At 42.7% G+C, this 18,332-nt stretch overlaps 1 protein-coding gene across 7 annotated transcripts in view; it reads right to left on the bottom strand.

Annotated features, from left to right (window-relative positions):
- Positions 1–229: 229 nt before the first annotated feature.
- Positions 230–18,332, bottom strand: part of SLC25A30 (solute carrier family 25 member 30) — a 36,586-nt gene continuing 18,483 nt past the window's right edge. For 4 of the 7 annotated variants that reach the window (XM_087865125.1, XM_087865128.1, XM_087865127.1 and 1 more), the window contains 2 exons: positions 17,098–17,236; positions 230–2,000 (listed from right to left, as the gene is read on the bottom strand). In XM_087865125.1, the coding sequence (XP_087721251.1) occupies positions 1,758–2,000; positions 17,098–17,236 (382 nt within the window). In that variant the 3' untranslated portion in view covers positions 230–1,757. Of the gene's footprint in view, positions 2,001–7,106; positions 7,183–10,771; positions 14,711–15,655; positions 16,240–17,097; positions 17,237–18,332 lie in introns of those variants that run through there. The other 3 variants (XM_087865130.1, XR_015725946.1, XM_087865129.1) reach the window with 3 other exon arrangements.

Genomic DNA, 18,332 nt, shown 5'->3' with positions numbered 1-18,332 from the left:
AGAATTTAGAATCAATATTTAGAGTCAAGTCATATTTGAAGACAGACATAATTGCCTTCCAATATTTCAACCATGAAAACCTATGAGCTGCAACTTTGCTAGTCATAAAATTAAAACAAGTGCAATAAAATCATTATCACATGCTGGTGAGGAGAATAAACATTGGTAAAACATCTTTGAAAATATCTATCAGTGGTCTTTAAATTTTTTTAAACTACTTCTTCTGGGCTTTTTTTTTTTTTTAAAGATTTTATGTATTTATTTGCCAGAGAGAGGGACTGCACGAGCAGGGGGAGTGGCACGCAGAGGGAGAAGCAGGCTCCCCACCAAGCAGGGAGCCCGATGTGGGACTCGATCCCAGGACCCCAGGATCACAGCCCCAGACGAAGGCAGACACCCAGCCAACTAGCCACCCAGGTGTCCCTCTTCTGGGCTTTTTAAAAAATTGGTAGTCTTAAATACTAAAAAAAAAAAAAAAATCTTTATGTACAAAGATGTTCATCATAGATACCAACAAACATTTGGAAGTAATTTAAGTCTAGAACCATGGTAAACTTGTTTGATGGCCTATTAGATAGTCATTTTAAATTGTTTCCATTTTACTTGTATTTTCTGTTTTTTAATATTTTTAAATGAGCGTATATTATTTGTCACAGTGTGCATATATTAATTACTCCTATGTACTTTTGTTATATATGTGTGTTGTGTGTGTGAGTGTGTGTGTGTGTGTGTTATAGTATTAGGGATCTCAAAACATAGCCAATTCATTCATGAACTCATCCACTCATTAAACATTCAGTGTGCACCTACTGTGTGTCAGGTGTTGTGCTAGTGAGTCTGAGTAGTCAATACTAAGTAAGAACATTCCTGCCTTCAAGGACCCTACAATCTAGTGAGAGAGACAGAGAAGGACTGGAAAGTACAATACAATACATGACTGTATAGACCATACATTATTCCAATATATCACTGAAGCAAGATTGAGATGATATTACATAAAGCACAGAAGAAAAGCATCTAATCCATTCTTGGAAGATAAGGTTTATTTCCTGGAAGAAAGAACATCTAAGCACTGTTCTTGGCATACAGTAGATGCTCAATACATGTGTTTTGAATGAACTGGTATCAGAAGGGCAATGGGGCAAATAGAGAAGGAGAAACCCTTTCAAGACAAAGGAAACATCATGTGCTCATGCCTAGAAGCCAGAATATAGAACACTTTCAGAAGTCAAAAATTGTCCAATATGGCTGGAATTTAGAGGTGAGTTTAGAAAAGTGACAAGAGATGAAGCCCAAGAAGGGTGTAGAGACAAATCTATGAAACCCTGGGTGCCACACTAAGGAGTTTGGCCTGTACGCTGAAGAGAATGAGCAGGGAGGACATCGCCAGATGGGCCATGTAGAAAGGCCCTGGACAGAAGGACACATGCAATGACAGGAGGCCAGTCGGGAGGTGGGGACGCAGCAGAGAGAAGAGAATGCCTGGAGGAGACAATAGGATAAAATCCACAGGGCTTGAGGTTTAACCGTGAGACGTAAAATGGACAGGAGGAGGCGGGCGCCTGGCAGTGGAACGGGGTACATGGGAGTGCTGTGGTTTACACAGGATCAAGCGCAGGCCCTTGCTGGAGGCATGAGGGGGTGGCTCAGACGCCCATGCCATGGAGCTCTGCTGCACGGCTGCCTTGCCCTCAAGCCACACCTGCGGCGTCGCTGGGATTTCCCTGTGGCCAGAGGACGAAAAGCCCTAGGCCTGTTTATAGATGGTTTTGGGCAATACGTAGGCACCGGCTAGAAGTGAACAGCTGCAGTGTGACGGTCCCAGTCAGGAGTGGCCCTGGAAAAGAACTGGGCAAGAAACTCTTCTGAGCGCTCAGACTTCCAACAGCACCCTCGTACTGCCGGGGCAGCAGGACTTGAATCCACGAGCGCAGCCAAGGTGGTTCGTCTTCACTTGTGCTTCGTTTGTCCCCCGGATGTTCTCCATTCCTTGTCTCATGCTGTATTTGAAGAAATGTCTTTAAATCTGGTTTCCAGTAGACTAGTTCTCTCTTCAACTGTTTGCCTTCTATTTTAATTCCAATAACATTTTTTTCCATTTTAAGGATTCTATTTTTAAAGATTTATTTTTATTCATTTATTTGAGAGAGAGCATGCACACATGAGCGGGGGTGGGGCACAGGGAGAGGGAGAGAGGATTCTCAAGCAGACTCCGCACTGAGCTCAGAGCTCAATGTAGGGCTTGATCCCCTGACCCCAAGATCATGACCTGAGCCAGCTGGACTTCACCCAGGGCGCGGAGAAGCCCTCCCGGGGAAAGACGTCATAGCTGAGCACTGAGGGGCACCCTGTCACTTGGAGCTGTATCCAAACTGCCAGACCCTCTCCAGGCCCAACTGTAGCTCCACGGCATCTTCCACCACCGTCGGATACAGAACATCTAATTGCCCCCCGCCCCCGCCCCCGGAGTCGCTGTGAGGAGTAGAAGCTGCCTCCAGGACTTCACAGCTCTTTCTACCCTGCTAACATTAATAGGGCTTGGGGGTACTCTACAATTGTTCCATTTTCTCCCACCATACTCAAAAAATGAGAGATTGCTTTCCTCTGTTCTCAGAACTTTCAGGAGCCATCCTCAGCCCTGCCGCTTCCTGATGGGCAGCGCAAGCAACATGACCAAACGTTCAGTTTCTGGGGCGCCTGGCTGGCTAGTCGGTGAAGCGCCTGCCTTCGGCTCAGATCACAATCCCAGGGTCCTGGGGTCGAGCTCCGCATCGGGCTCCCTGCTCAGTGGGAAGCCCGCTTCTCCCTCTACTGCTCTCCCTGCTCATGCTCTGTCAAATAAATAAATAAAATCTTTAAAGAAAAAAAAACAAAACTTGCAGTTTCTGTCAGAGACCAGTAAAACTCAAGAGCTGTTTCACAAAGAAAAAAATAGTTATTTGCAAGAAAGGGTATGGCTTTGCCCCCAAACTCCAGGGGTGTGCACTGCAGTTCTCCTACTGGGGTTTCCTGAAGTCTCCACACAGCACCCCGTCTGTGCCAGACAATCAGGTGCGTCCATGTGACAGAGCAGCACGTACTCAAGCCCGGACTTGCCGCAGACCTTCTCCTGCTCCGGGCCTCGCTCCAGACTGGCAGCCTTACAAGTTCTTTCCTAAATAGGTCAGAGCAGTAAACTCAAATATGCTGGATGTTGCCTCCAAAGAAGCCCATGGTAATGGCCATAGGTCTCTCGGGGTTTGAGGAAAGATTTCGAGTATATGCTTGGAGCAGTGTCAAAGGGTTCCAGGGCTGAAAACCAGCTCAGACCTTGGAACTGGGTGAGAGGCCATGACTCTACGACTGTGACCCAAATTAGATCTCTGCTTACCTGGCAAGTTCCAATTATGTAAATCAAGTTACGTTTTTAGCAGGCTGACCATCTATTTCATTCCTAGGGACTCCATCCCTAGACGATCCTCACGAGTCAAAGCGTTCTATTTGCCACTGTGGGCCCACCGCCAATTGCAGTGACCATGTCTAGTGTCTCTTGGCCTCTGAGATCAGAAGTTCGCTTCAGTGGCAGCATGGCTCATCGCCATTCTCAGCCTGCAGCGGACACGCACCGCGAAGTTTCTGAAGGAAGCGGCTGCTCCCATCAGCACATTTCAGAATACCGCACTGAAGGGAGTATCTTCTGGGCCCTCCTCGGGGGACACAGTCAGGGGAAGTGTTTTTGACAGTCTTGGTGTGGAGGCCCACATAGGATTCAAGAGAACGAGAAGGGCCGCAGTAGACTGCGTGAGAATCTCTTAAGCATTCCAGTTTCCTTGCCTACACTGGCCTTGTTTGGATGTTCCTGCCCCGGAAGGATAACACATGATCATCCTGTTGAACTCAAGAGTGGCTGTGTGACTTGCTTTGGCCAATAAAATGTGAGAAACCATGTGTATCACTTCCAGGGAGACACCGTGAGCCAGTATGTGCTTCACTATGACCTCTTTTCTTTGGGCCACAGATCAACCATATACCAAAAATAAGGTCCATCAGCTTGGGTCCAAGGGAAGGCACTACAGAGCAGAGCTGTAGTTGATCTCTGATGTGCATGCGGTGTGTATAAGATCTAAATCTTTGTTACAAGCCACTGAGACGTTGGGGCGATTCCTTACCACAGCATTACCTCGTCTATCCTGACCGATACAACTGCAAACACTTACATGGAGTTTTTCCTATGTGCTCTACCACTTTACATACGTTAACTCTTTTAATTTTCACGAGGACTCTATGAGTTAAGACCTATTACTACCCAGTTTCCCAGATGAGGAGATTGAGCACAGAGAGACTGAACAACTTGCCCAGAAACATGCAGCTAGTAAGTGGCAGCACTAAGATTTCAATCTGAGCAGTTGAGCTCCACAATCCATGTTCTTAATCTACTACATCACAAAAACAGGGGCCCCTGGGGGGCTCAGTTGGTGAAGCGTCTGCCTTTGGCTCAAGTCATGATCTCAGAGTCCTGAGATAGAGCCCCAAGTTGGGCTCCTTGCTTGATGGGGAGTCTGCTTCTCCCTCTGCCCCTCACCCCACTCATGCACTCACTGTCTCTCTCTCTCTCTCAAATAAATAAATAAAGCTTTTAAAAAAATTAACTTGTATTTAATCCTTCTTTCTTATTCTCCAGATAAAAATATTGATTTCTAGCTGTGGAGAGTATGGTATATGGCATTCAACTATAACATCACATTAGTTGTCCTCCAAGTGAGGAATAATTGAAGATATTCCCAGATAAACAAAAACTGAGGGAGCCATGACCACTAGATCTGCCCTGCAAGAAATGTGCAAGAGAGTCCTACAAGGTGAAATGAAAGGACACTAAACAGTAACTCAAAACCATATGGGAAAATAAAGATCTCAATAAAGCTAAATACAGGAACAATAAAAAGTCAAGTGTTATTCCTTAAAGAAAAATTTTAAATTATTAGTGTAAGAGCTAGTATTACTGTAACTTTCGTTTATAACTCCATATCATGTTTTACAAATGATTTAAGAAACTAAGGAATTTTTTAAAAGCTTTAGTTTGGGATGCCTGGGTGGCTCAGTCGGTTAAGCATCTAGATGCTTTTGGCTCAGGTCCTGGGATCAAGTCCTACATCGGGCTCCTTGCTCAGCAGGGAACCTGCTTCTCCCTCTGCTTCTGCTCTTTCTCTCCCTCTCTGACAAATAAATAGATTTAAAAAAAAGCTTTAGTTTGTTCTGGACACACAATGTATAAAGTAATTTGTAACATTAATGACCAAAAGGCTGGGGACAGAGTTGTAAGGAAGCATATTTTTGCACATTATTGAAGTTAAGCTGGTACAAATTCAAATTAAAGTGTTTTAATTTTAGAATGTTAAATGTAATCCCCATGGTAACCACAAAGAAAATTTCTATATACATAAAAGGAAATGAGAAAAGAATTTGAACATACTTCTACAAAAAGTCAAGTAAACACAAACGAAGACAGTAAGGTGAGAAATGAGGGACAGAAAATTATAGGCATAAAGAAAACAAGTAACATAATGACAGAAGTCCTTCCTTATTAATAATTGCTTTAAATGTAAATGGATCAAACTCTCTACTCAAAAGACAAAGATTGGAGAATGGATTAAAAACAAAAGATCTGGGATGCCTGTGTGGTTAAGCATCTGCTTTTGGCTGAGGTCATGATCCCAGGGTCCTGGGATCCAGCCCTGAATCAGCCTCCCAAGAAGCCTACTTCTCCCTCTGCCGCTCCCCCTGCTTGTACTCTTTCTCTGTCAAATAAATAAATAAAATCTTAAAAAATAAAAATAAAAACACAAGATCCAAATATATGATGTATATAAGGGATTCATTCGATATCCAAAGACCAAACAAGCTGAAAATAAAAGGAAGAAGATATTCCATAGGAATAGTAACCAAAAGAGAGCAAGAATGGCTATATTAACATCAGACAAAATAGACTTAAGTCAAAAGAGCTTACAAAAGAGAAAGAACATTAAATATTAATAAAAGGTTCAATACAGCAAGATGATATATAACAATTACAAACATTTACACACCTAATGACAAACCATCAAAATTTTTGAAGCAAAAACTGACAGAACTAAAGGGAGAGAGAAACAGTTCTACCCCACTCACAATAATGGATAAAACAACTAAACAGAAGATAAATAAGGAAATAAAGGACTTAACACAAAAAAGCAACTAGATCTAACAGGCATATACAGAACATTCTACCCAACAATAACAGAATACACATTCTATTTAAGTGCACAAGAAACATTTTCCAAGAAAACCATGTGTTAGTTCACAAATTAAGTCTCAATAGATTAAAAAAAACAAATGTCACACAAAGTATCTTCTCTAGCCACACTGGGTTGAAATTAGAAACCAATCACAAGGGGTGCCTGGTTGGCTCAGTCAGTAGAGTGTGTGACGCTTGATGTCATGGTTGTGAGTTCAAGCCCCAGGTTGGGTGTAGAGATTACTTAAAAATAAAATCTTAAAAAAAAAAGAAAGGAAGACAGAAAAATCCACAAAATTATAGAAATTAAGCAACATATTTTTAAGCAACCAATGGATCAAAGAAATCAGAAGGGAAATTAGAAATACTTAAGAGACAAATGAGGGGCTCAGTCGGTTAAGCAACTGACTCTTGACTTCCGCTCAGGTCATAATCTCAGGGTCATGGGATCTAGCCCCGTGTAGGGCTCCATGCTGAGGGGGAAGCCTGCTTGGGATTCTCTCTCCCCCTCTCCCTCTCCCTCTGCTCCTCTCCCCCTGCTTGTGCACACATTTACTCTCTTTCTCTCAAAAGGAAGGGAGGGACGGAAGGAGGGAGGGAAGGAGGGAGGGAAGGACTTAGAGATAAATGAAAGTGAAAACACAACTTGCCAAAACATATGGGATGCAGTGAAAGCAGTACAAAGGGAGAAATTTATAGCTATAAACACATTCAAAAGCAAGTCTCAATCAACAACCTAACTTTATAACTTAGAGAACTAGAAAAAGAAAGAACTAAACTCAAAGCTAGCAGAATGAAGGAAATAATGAAGACTACAACAGAGATAAATGAAATTGAAACTAGGAAATGGGGCACCTGCCTGGCTCAGTTGTTGGAGCGTGCGACTCTTGATCTCAAGGTTGTGAGTTTGAGCTCCACAGTGGGTGTAGAGATCGCTTAAAAATAAAATTAAAAAAAATTAATTCAAAATGGACCAAGGGCCTAAATCTAACACAATAAAGACTAAAACAATAAGACTCTTTTTTAAAAAATAGTACAAAATCTTAACCACACTGGATTCAGAAACGATTTCTTAGATGGGAGAGAAAAGGCACAGGTAACAACAATAAAAATAGCCAAATTGGATTTCATGAAAATAGAAAAATTTTGTGTATCAGAAGACACTAGCAACAGAGCAAAAAGGCAACTCACAGAATGGGAGAAAATATTTGCAAATCATATATCTGATAAGAGATTAATATCCAGAGTATATAAAGAACTCCTAAAACTCAACAACAAAAAACAAACAACCTAATTCATAAATGGGTAAAGGACTTGAATAAACATTTCTCCAAAGAGGATATACAAATAGCCAGGAGGCCATGAAAAGAAATTCAATGTCACTAATCAGCAGGGAAATGCACATCACAACCACAATGAGATATCTCCTCATACCCAGTAGGATGGCTTCTCTCAAAAAACACAAAAAATAACAAGTGTTAGCCAGGATGTGGAGAAATTAGGACTCTGGTGCACTACTGGTGGGAATGTAAAATGGTACAGTCACCACAGAAAACAATACGCAGTTCCTCCAAAAAAACCCAAAATAGAATTACTATATGATCCAGCAATGACTGTTTTTAAAAATTTTATTAATTTGAGAGAAAGTGAGAGAAAGAGAGAGAGCACGAGAGGGGGGAGGGTCAGAGGGAGAAGCAGACTCCCCGCTGAGCCCTGATGTGGGACTCTATCCTGGGACTCCAGGATCATGACCCGAGCCAAAGGCAGACACTTAACGGACTGAGCCACCCAGGCGCCCTACTACAGCAATTCCACATCTGGGTGTATACCCAAAAGAATTGAAAGCAGGGCCTCAAAGGGATATTTGTACACTCACGTTCATAGCCTTATCCACAACAGCTAAAACATGGAAGTAACCCATGTGTTCACTGACAGATGAAAAGATAAACCAAACTGTGGTCTACACACACAATGGAATATTATTCAGCCATTAAAAGGAAGGAAATTCTGCAATATGCTACGATGTCGATGAAACATGAAGACATTATGCTAATAAGCCGGTCATAGAAAAACAAATACTGGGGCGCAGGCGTGGGGCAGTCGGTTAAGCAACTGACTCTTGGTTTCGGCTCAGGTCTCGATCTCAGGGCCATGAGATGGAGCCTCGCATCGTCATTGGGCTCTGAGCACGGAGTCTGCTTAAGACTCTCTTTCCCTCTCCCTTTTCCCTCCATGCACAGTCTCTCTCTCAAATAAATAAATTAATCTTCAAAAAAAAAGTTGTATAATTTCACTTATATCAGGTGCTTAGAGTAGTCAAAATCACAAAAACAAAGGATAACGGTGTTTGCTGGGGGCGTGGGAGGAGAGGAGAATGAGGAGTTTTATTTAATGGGTATAGAGTGTCAGTTCTTCGAGATGAAAAGAGTTCTGGAGATGGAAGGTGGTGATGGTTGCACGGCAGTGCAAACGTACTTCATGACACACAGTATACACTTCTATGAGAAATTCACTTTATGTGTATTTTACTATAATTTTTAAATATTAATCTCAGTCACCACATAAGAATCCCAGGAGTAATAAGCAAATTTTAGAAGGTTGCTTCCGTGTAACACAACAAGTTTTATCACATTATCTACCATATGCAAATTATCAGGTTAAAAAGGCACAAAGTGGTACAGCAAATGAAAGCAGGGATATAATCAAGGATGCAGTCTGCCAGTGGCCTTAGCAGTCCTTGGATGTTTGTAACTCTGGCTCTAACTGTAAGATGTGGATTCCTTTTAAGTCTAGAGTAACTCACACACACACGGCAGTAACATATTCATTCGGCTTCCCTTTCCATTAAGAACAGTGGAATGTTGGGCCGCCCTGGTGGCTTAGTCAGCTGAGCGACTGACTTCTGGCTTGAGCTCAGGTCATCATCTCAGGGTCCAGGGATGAAGCCCCCAGTGGGGCTCAGCGGGGAGTCTCCTTGAGATTTTCTCTCTCCCTCTGCCCCTCCCCCAACTCACACTCACACACACTCTCTCTCCCAAATAAAATAAATAGGGGAGCCTGGGTGATGCACGCAGTTAAGCAGCCAACCCTTGGTTTCCACTCAGGTCATGATCTTGGGGTCATGGGATCCAGCCCTGTGTTGGGCTCTGCACCCAGCATACGGTCTATTCAAGTTTCTCCCTATTCCTCTGCCCCTTCCCACCTCTAAAATGAATAGATATTTTTAAAAACAAAATAAATAAATAAAATCTTTTTTAAAAAAAGAATTGTAGAAATATATTTGCAAGGTTTCAATTAATGAAGCAAAACCTCTTAATGTAGTTGTCTCTACCATATAATGCAATGAAACAGTGTAACTTGAAATTTAGTATGGTCAGAGAAAGACTAAGAATTATGTAAAATAACCCAGGAGTTTAGAGGTTAAGCTCACAGCCCACATGATACACTCTTTATACAGGTGTTTCCCCACTGTAAAAAAAAAAGGCTAAATTATTTTTTAATCATACAGGTATTAAGTATGTTGAATAAAAAGCAAGTAGTTAAAAACTGAAATAAACAGCAAAGTTTCCCATTGTCCTTGTTAGTTCAATTTTAAGTTTTACAGACTTAATATACTTCTAGAAACATTCTATACTTAAAATATATATCAAATATTACATACACTGCAACTCCCACTTCGCCCCACTTACCATAAATAGAACATCTGTATCCCAAGCTAGTCCTTTTTGCATTTTGGGTTAAGATCTTGTTTTAAATTACAAAATACAGACTTTTGAGAAACCAAAAATTATAACTATGTATAAGGAAAATATTTCTAATTCTTTCTACCCTATGACGGTCAAATTTTGTGTCAACTTGGCTAGGCTATGTTGTCATTGTATGGCAAACACTAGATGTCGCTGTGAAGGTATTTTGTAGGTGTGAGTACCATCCATAATCAGTTAACTTTAAGATAACACCTGATGATATGGTGGGCCCCATCTAATCAGTTGAAGGCTTCAAGAGGTAACAATTGAGGTTTCCTGAAGGAATTCTACTTCAATACTGTAACAGAAATCCTGCCTGAGTTTTCAGTCTGCTGGCCTGCCCTCCTGATTTCAGACTTGCCAACCCCCCAAAGTCACACGAGACTATCTCTTAAAATAAATCATGCATGTATACACACAGACACACACACACACACACACCCTGCCAGTTCTGTTTCTCTGGAGAACTCTAGTACATACCCCTAAAATCCATTCCATCCATACGTAAGTTTGCTTTCTCCCTAAGAAATGAGTTCATGGCCTATACAGGAGCCTACATCTTAAATTTCCTACTTAATAACGTATCATGGACATCTTTCCAAGTCAGCAGGCTGAGCTCTAACTCATTCTTCTCAAGAGCAACATAGTAAACCATTGTATGGATCATTAAAGCAGGGGACATACAGACATATAGGTAGTTTCTAGGGTTTTTTTTTTTTTTCTCTTCATTCCATTATTTGCATCAAGCTTTCAAGAAACCTCCTTATACACACTGTCCTTGTCTTGTTTTTTTTTTTTTAAGATTTTATTGATTTATTCATTCGACAGAGACAGAGACAGCCAGCAAGAGAGGGAACACAAGCAGGGGGAGTGAGAGAGGAAGAAGCAGGCTCATAGTGGAAGAGCCTGATGTGGGGCTCGATCCCATAACGCCGGGATCACGCCCTGAGCCGAAGGCAGACGCTTAACCGCTGTGCCACCCAGGCGCCCCCTTGTCTTGTATTCCTATGTTTCGCTTCAGAATGGATCTGGTTATAATCTACCAAGAAATTTAGGGTCTTATTTTCCCAACTGCCAGTTTAGAAATAAATAGCCTGGATTAAAAGCCAAATGTGTCTTAACAAGTACCATAATGCACATGAGGGTTGTACTGTCCACAGGCCTTTGAGAAACACCAGCAGCCAGTGGTTCTCACTAACCTTCATATGAAGTCAATCATGTACGTCATTTAATCTCTCAGGTGAGAGAACTGAGAAAGCGCCCCTTTTCCCCTGACTCTATTTTTTTCAATAAACTATCATGTTTAATTCAAATGTTAATAAGACGGGCACCTAGAAAAAAAATACACATATGTTTTTTATAATCTTATGGATGAGGTTTTTTTAAATTTATTTTTTAATTTTTATTTTTGAGTGAGCTTTATGCCCAACATGGGGCCTGAACTCACAACCCCGAGATCAAGTCGCATACTCCGACTGAACCAGCCAGGCACCCCCAAAATATTTTTAAGTGAAAAAAATTAATGACCTAAATTTGCATTTCATGCCAACCAGGGGTGCCTGTCCCTGATTCACAATTAACCAAATATCCCAGCCCCTGTCTCCAGCCAACACCACACACTGGAATGACTGAAGGAACCTGAAGGTGCAAGGCACCGAAGTCATCACGCTGGTGTCCTGCAACTCCAAGGGACCTTGCCAAGCCAGTCCATGAATCAAAGTCACTGGCCTCTACCGGGCTGCAGAGGATTTCGTATGGTGGGAGGTCACACAAGTGTCCAGGCAATTAAGAAGATGATCCTGGGGTGCCTGCCTGGCCCGGGTGGTAGAGCATGTAACTCTTGATCTCAGGTTGTAAGTTCGAGCCCCAAGTTGGGTGTAGAGATTAATTAAAAATAAAAAATAAATAAAAAGATGACCCCAACAACTTCTCCATGAGGAGAAATGACTGTAGCCACTTTCACAAGTGCCATTTATTTCTACTCCAACCTTCTGGACTCTTTGGAGCTTGTCTTTGTGTAAAGGTTTCTATTTCTTGAAAATAACCACAAATCATTTGGATTATTATGTATTATTCCAGTTTATTAAACAATGAAACAAGGTTTATGCCACATATTCCAACAATGCTTAAATAAAGAGCTTGAAATATAAAGGTTTATGAAAAATGTATCATTTTTATTTAATACATGCTATTTCTAGCTCATGAATAAATATGGAGAACAGGAGCCATTTTTATATCACAGATCAGCAACATTCAGCATCGATGATTACATAAATCCACAAGCAAACAAAAAAATCCATTATCTTCGTTTTAGTTATAAAAGCTGAAAATCCATTTGCCACATTTAAGCAATATCCAAGGGGGTTGGGGGACTTGTAGTCACACCCCTGAAAATAAGGGGACTGAGTCTCCAAGTCCGTAAGTTCTTTCTTGGTGAGAAGCTTAACGATTGCGTGAACTCCTTCAGGAAGCAGAAAACCCAGAACAGGTTAAGATCCTGTTCTATATAACATGTTGGATAAATCTACACTGGAGAAGTACTCCATTTTTGTCTTAAAAACGTGCTCAAGTTTTATAGTGAGGCTTGAGTTTCTTTTCATCCTGGTATGAACATGTACATAATTTGAATAAATTGACACAATGAACGTTGCAGGACGTTGACTCTTTACATGGTCTTCAAAATGAACTTGCTTCTACTGTTTTAGGAATTATATGTACACTTAAAAAATATAATGTTTTCTTCATTAAAAAAAAAAAGTGGTTCTTAAAAAGTAATCCTTTAAACTCAAGGAACTCAAAAGTGAAAGCCTGTCTGGGAAATCCCTTACCAGGTCAATGGAATGTTTTGGTAAGAAGAAAAAAATCTCTGTCTAAAGATACGGTTCAGTACCAGGAGCGGGCCAAGTGAGCTCAGCTCTGCAGTCACGTCCCGAGTGGGCCGGGGGATCCGGACTTTCCACTAAGGCTTTAACCAATGAGCACCTACACGCCACTCCACCACTTCTTCCTTTCTCTTCTTAATGACTTTGTCTCTCATTGGGAAATAACAATTCTGCCTCACGAAATCTTTTCAAAGTAAACATTAATAAAGAAGGCAACGTGAAAGTGGTTGGCAGGAAAACAGCCCGATCCCCAAGAGAAACCTACATGCCGTCCATTCCGGGATCAAGGGAGGTGGTGACCCAGGGCGGGACAAACTGGGAACCTGCCCGCAAATACTGCAGAAGGGTCCGCCCCAGGGCCCCCGTCAGTGTGTATTCAATGTTCTCGAATGGTAGAACTGAAGGTATCCAAGTAAATATGTCCCCTTCCCTGGGCTGTCTTCTAGAAGTGTCAAGTTCGGGTTCTCAGAGTCACTTTTTATTTTGAAAAGAACAAGATGAAGGCAAGAAAGAAGAGGGAGAAAGATTTTTGTTGTCTTTAGAGAAAGAAAGGAGGATACTATATACCTCTTTCAGAAACTGGAAAACAGGTGCAGCACTAAAGAGAGAGTTTTTAAAATGTCAAGCAAGTGTTTTCCATCCAAACCAAACAGGAAGTCCGAGACAGGACATATCTCAATAAACATAACCTGAACTAAAGTAAAAACAGAAATGTGGAAAAATCAACTCTTCAATTCACTCACCACATCTTGCTAAGGAAACCATAATAAAACTGTAACTTAGACTGTGTTCTCTCTTTTCACAAGGCCTTTGGGGAGGGGCTTTGCTGGGGATTCCAGTGAGAACCCCGTCATGAAACTGCTCTCTTCTTTACACCAGCCTGTGGATGCCGGGGTTCCGGCAGGACGACAGCACGGCTGAGGTACACCGCCTACCCTCCAGGCAGGTACTAGCAGCTACCCTTGACTTCATCGGACCCCCAACACCAATACAGGTTATCACCCCCATTTTACAGATTGGAAAATAATAAAAATCGGAGCAAACTGCTAACATCACCTAAGACCAAACCCCAGCTGCCTCAAAGATCTTCCATCAACGTGGACCCTGCCATGTTCAAAGCCAACTTCTCACACCATCATGGGTTTAGAGATTAATACTTTGTAACAATTCCTCACAAAGGTCAAGCCTTCAAAGGCTGAAAATCACTTATTGTAAGTGAAGGATCCTGCCGAAATAGGAAATCATAAAGCAGTGCGAAATCCCAGGGATCTGTTTCCTGCCCTGTTTACAGCTGGAGTTGAAAGGGCCAGGTCTCCATGTGTGAAATTTCTTCAGCTGACGAGAAGCGACAGTCCCCACACGCTCAGGAACAATAACTCCCCCTTGGAGGCTCTATTCCATGGTTCCGATGAGCTTCTCTAGAGCAGGCTGGCCTGCTCAGCTGCGAGCGGAGACACAGCAGGTGCTCCTCTGGCCTGAAGAAAACGACGCACGGTTCCTGATCTTCCCGCAAGTTTTCTTTAGCAAGAAACATGCGTTCTACATGCGGTCGTTGATGTCAAAGGGCACTTGCATGGTAAGGCCTCGTGCTTGGAGGTTAGTGTCTAGCAGGAAACACTGGAGCGCGGCGCCCACCGCCAACACACAGCAACCTGAACGAAGCCCGTCTTCACCTGCTGCTCGCGCCTCAGTCAGTGATGAACCAAGCAGTGAGAAGCAGCGTGACGCGCGGGAAGCTGTACTGTCTCGGAAGGGAGCGCTTTCAGAGCGCGGGCTCAGGCAGCCTTGACTTGTCACAAATCCAATTTCTTCAACTGCTCATATGTCACGAAGAACTGCGGTTACTGGTTAAGGCTGACGAAGAAGCTGCCCACTTAACAACCCGGACATATTAAACACAGACTCACAGACATCACCTTCAGCAGACACGTCTGGGCAGGCCACATGCCATGGACAGGATTGAACATGAGGGGCTCCATCCTTACCCACCCCAAAAGATCTTCCCGGTAGACTTCCCAGGGTTAGCCTGGGACACAGCCACCTCAGTGGAGATATCTAAATCCCCTAGCACCAGCTCCCAGAGCCTCTTCGAAGATGACATCCACCCTGACTAGCTCTGGTGACCGCTGTGCTGGGCAGACTTTCCAGAACAGTGAATTCCATGGCAGACAGAAAGACAGCAAAGCCCTGGGAAGCGCTCCTCAAGGGTCACGGCAAGGCAGGCTTTCAGCAGGAGGCAGGCGCCAATCAAGAGAAACAGGGGATGGGGAAAACCACCTTCCCTTCTTTATAATTCTGCCCTTCCTTGTCTACCGAACCGCCACTTCTTTCCTGCCTCCCACATCGGCATACAGGAAATTGTGCTAATCGGCCAAATAATTCAGGAGCTAATTCCTGTTTATCCGCAGGCACTCTCTAAAATAAGCATTCTAGAACACTGCTGCCAAACCACATCCTTCCCAAGGGTGGCTAGGGATATAAAATCAATCCCTGTCTCTCTCTGTACTCATAAATATTCTCAGCTTCTAAAACAGAGTCTGAATAGAAATTTGTATTGATGTCATTCCCTTTTAATAACACCAGCACTAAACCAAGATTCATATAGCCCAGCCCAGAGATTTTATACCTGCTCAGCTAGAAATTGAATCATTATTTCTTAGAATCAGAGGAACTCAAACAAGTAAGAAGCCACTTCTAAATTATCATTAATAACATGACAGTTTATACAATCTTCTTTCCGCTACATCTTTCTTCAGATGTACTGTGACAGAAAAGGATACAATGATATTCCAAGGACCAAGTCTCAACCAATTTGGCCAAAACCCTTTGTAGAGCGCAAAAAACCCTTCATTCTTCCATGTCTGTTACAAGGGCGGGGGGGAATCAAGTTAACTTCCAACTTTCCAATTACGTCAAATGCGATAATAACTCATTAGTAGCCAGACTGAATGATCCATTTATCTTAAAAATAAAATCATGCTTGAAAAGACTGTCTAAAATCTCAGTGCCCTCGGCCTCTTTTTGTTTTCAAAGGCTTCTGCATCGGAGAAGACGACAGCTCCGTGTTGAACCGGCCCACGCCCAGGCAGGCAATTGGCAGCTGAAGCAGCAAGAAAGGAGACTGAATTCTAACTGGGTCTCTTGCCTCCCAGCCACATGGGCTCGCAAGCAGGTGGGGAATAAAGAAGCGAAACAACGGTGGCAAAGACCTAATTCAGACCACCGCTACCTCACGGCTGGCGTCAGGTGGATGAAAACAAGCATCTCGGCTTCGTTGAGCAGTACTTGGAAATCGAGGGTGTGCCAGCACCACGCCAGAGGGCAGGAACAGCAGCGCGGGCCCTGATCCCCAGCCGCTGGCAAGCTAGTCGGGGAGACAGCTGTGAACTTGCGTCCCCTCGTGAACGGGAGGCCCCACTGTTTAAACTGAAAATTACAGTGAGAGCGATGTGCTCTTTTGAGAGATGTCTGAATGAAGGATATTCATTCCAGTAGGACTCGAGAGGAGGGCGATACACTTTGGAATGAGACACAGTTCTCCTGTGATGGCAGAAAATCTGATGATTTTCTCTCCCTTTACAATAGCGCAGCGGTATAAAGGAAATGAACTTCCATTTCTAAATATTCATCTAGATTTTGTATTTATAAAAGTTTGCCGCACTGTGGCCCAAACTGGGTACCATCTCAGGGCTTTAGAGCATCATTCGTGTTAGTTATAATAGCCCTCAAAATTCAGTTACTTCTTCAGTTAAATATATGTATACAAATAAGTGGGTGTGTGAATATGTATGTCTATATTCACACACACGCATATTTTGGGGGCAGTTTCAATGATTGAAACAAACCACTAGAATATTGAAGATTAAGTAAAATAAACTTGCTTATTTCCTAAGTGTCCCTTATTATTATTAATTATACTAACAAGGCTTATCACACATGAATCCAGGCACTATGCTGTTTTGTAGGCATCATCTCAATGATTTTTACAGTAACTCTATGACATACGTGCTATTATTCTCCCATTTCACTTACGAGGAAACTGAGGTATAGAGTCTGTACCTTGACCAAAGTCACACAATCACAAGTGACAAATCCACGGGTTTGTCTTGCTCTAACCCTTGTGTTTTTCATTGTGATAAGAAAACTCTTCAGAGGGGAACAAGGAAGCTAATGAGCTGTGAAAGGACTTCACCACCCTGCCCAAGAGCACATCCACTCTCACCTGTAACAAGCAGTCCAGGGTTCCTGTGTAGCCAGAGCACCTGCCATCCCGAAGGACTCTCTGATTCATCATACGTGTTCTCACAACATCGACAGGGTTGGAGGCCAGGGCCCCAGCCAGACCACAGGTGAAGCTTGAGCTATGAAAAAAGATACCAATGGAAAAACAAAAAGTTTACCACCACTGAGCTGCAACCACTATCAGAGGAAGGAAACAGTTTCCTCCCAAACGACACCAAAGTGACACGTAAGAAGAGAAAAGGTTTCAAGGAGGAGGTCCGTCACTAGAGCACTGCACGAACTTCTTAAATACAGCACTGATTATAGTGACTTATAAATTCCGTCCCTGACTAAGAATACCTTTGAGGTTCTGAAATGTCAAAGAATCACAGAAACATGAAGGAATGTCCTCCAACGATTATCTGTCGCATCTATTTGATAATAAGCAGGCATCAGAGTAATCTTAGCCCTATCATAACTACACCGTTCTGGGAGAACAGAGAAAACGATGTCCTCACTGTAATGCCCCCCAGAGGTCTCCGGGTCTACGAAACTTTCGGTCTCACAAGACTAAGACCATACTTGGTATCGACTAACTCAGGACAGGGTTTCTCAACCTCCACACTGCTAACATTTTGGGACCAGGCAAGTCTCTGTTGTAGGGGGCTGTCCTGTGCACTGTAAGCCGGTGAGCAGCTCCCTGGCCTCTACCCAGCAGGTGCCAAGAGGACTCCCCAGTCCTAACAATCAGAACCGTCTCCAGAAACTGCCAAAGGTCCCTCGAGAGGCAAAATCAGCCTTCAGTGGCTGAAACCATGATACATCCATCCTAACCTGCAGCTATTAAAAATTCATGAAGTTTGTTTGTACTGACATGGAAAGATATTTGGAGTATATTATTAAATTTAAAAAAGTAAGAACAGCAAATACTGCATGGTACCACTTATATGTGGAATCTATAAACAAACAAAAAACAAAGAACCCATGTTGCAAGGGGCGAAGGATGGGGGAAATAGGGAGAGGTTGGTAAAGGGGCATAAATTTTCGCTATAAAATGAACAAGGTCTGAGGATCTAATACGTAGCTGATATACTATGTAGTTGATATGGTTGATATATTGAAACTATAGTCGATAACACTATCATATAACTGAAATTTGCTAAGAGAGTAAAAGTTAAGTGTCTTCACACACACAAAGCCACAAAGGATAAATATGTGAGGTGATGGATGTGTTAA

This window comes from Ursus americanus, chromosome 10 (genome assembly GCF_024610735.1).
Source record: "Ursus americanus isolate L20-20 chromosome 10, mUrsAme1.1.p, whole genome shotgun sequence".
In the NCBI taxonomy this organism is placed as follows: domain Eukaryota; kingdom Metazoa; phylum Chordata; class Mammalia; order Carnivora; family Ursidae; genus Ursus; species Ursus americanus.
The sequence above is the reverse complement of the archived record's forward strand: the minus strand, read 5'-3'. Positions and strand labels throughout refer to the sequence as shown.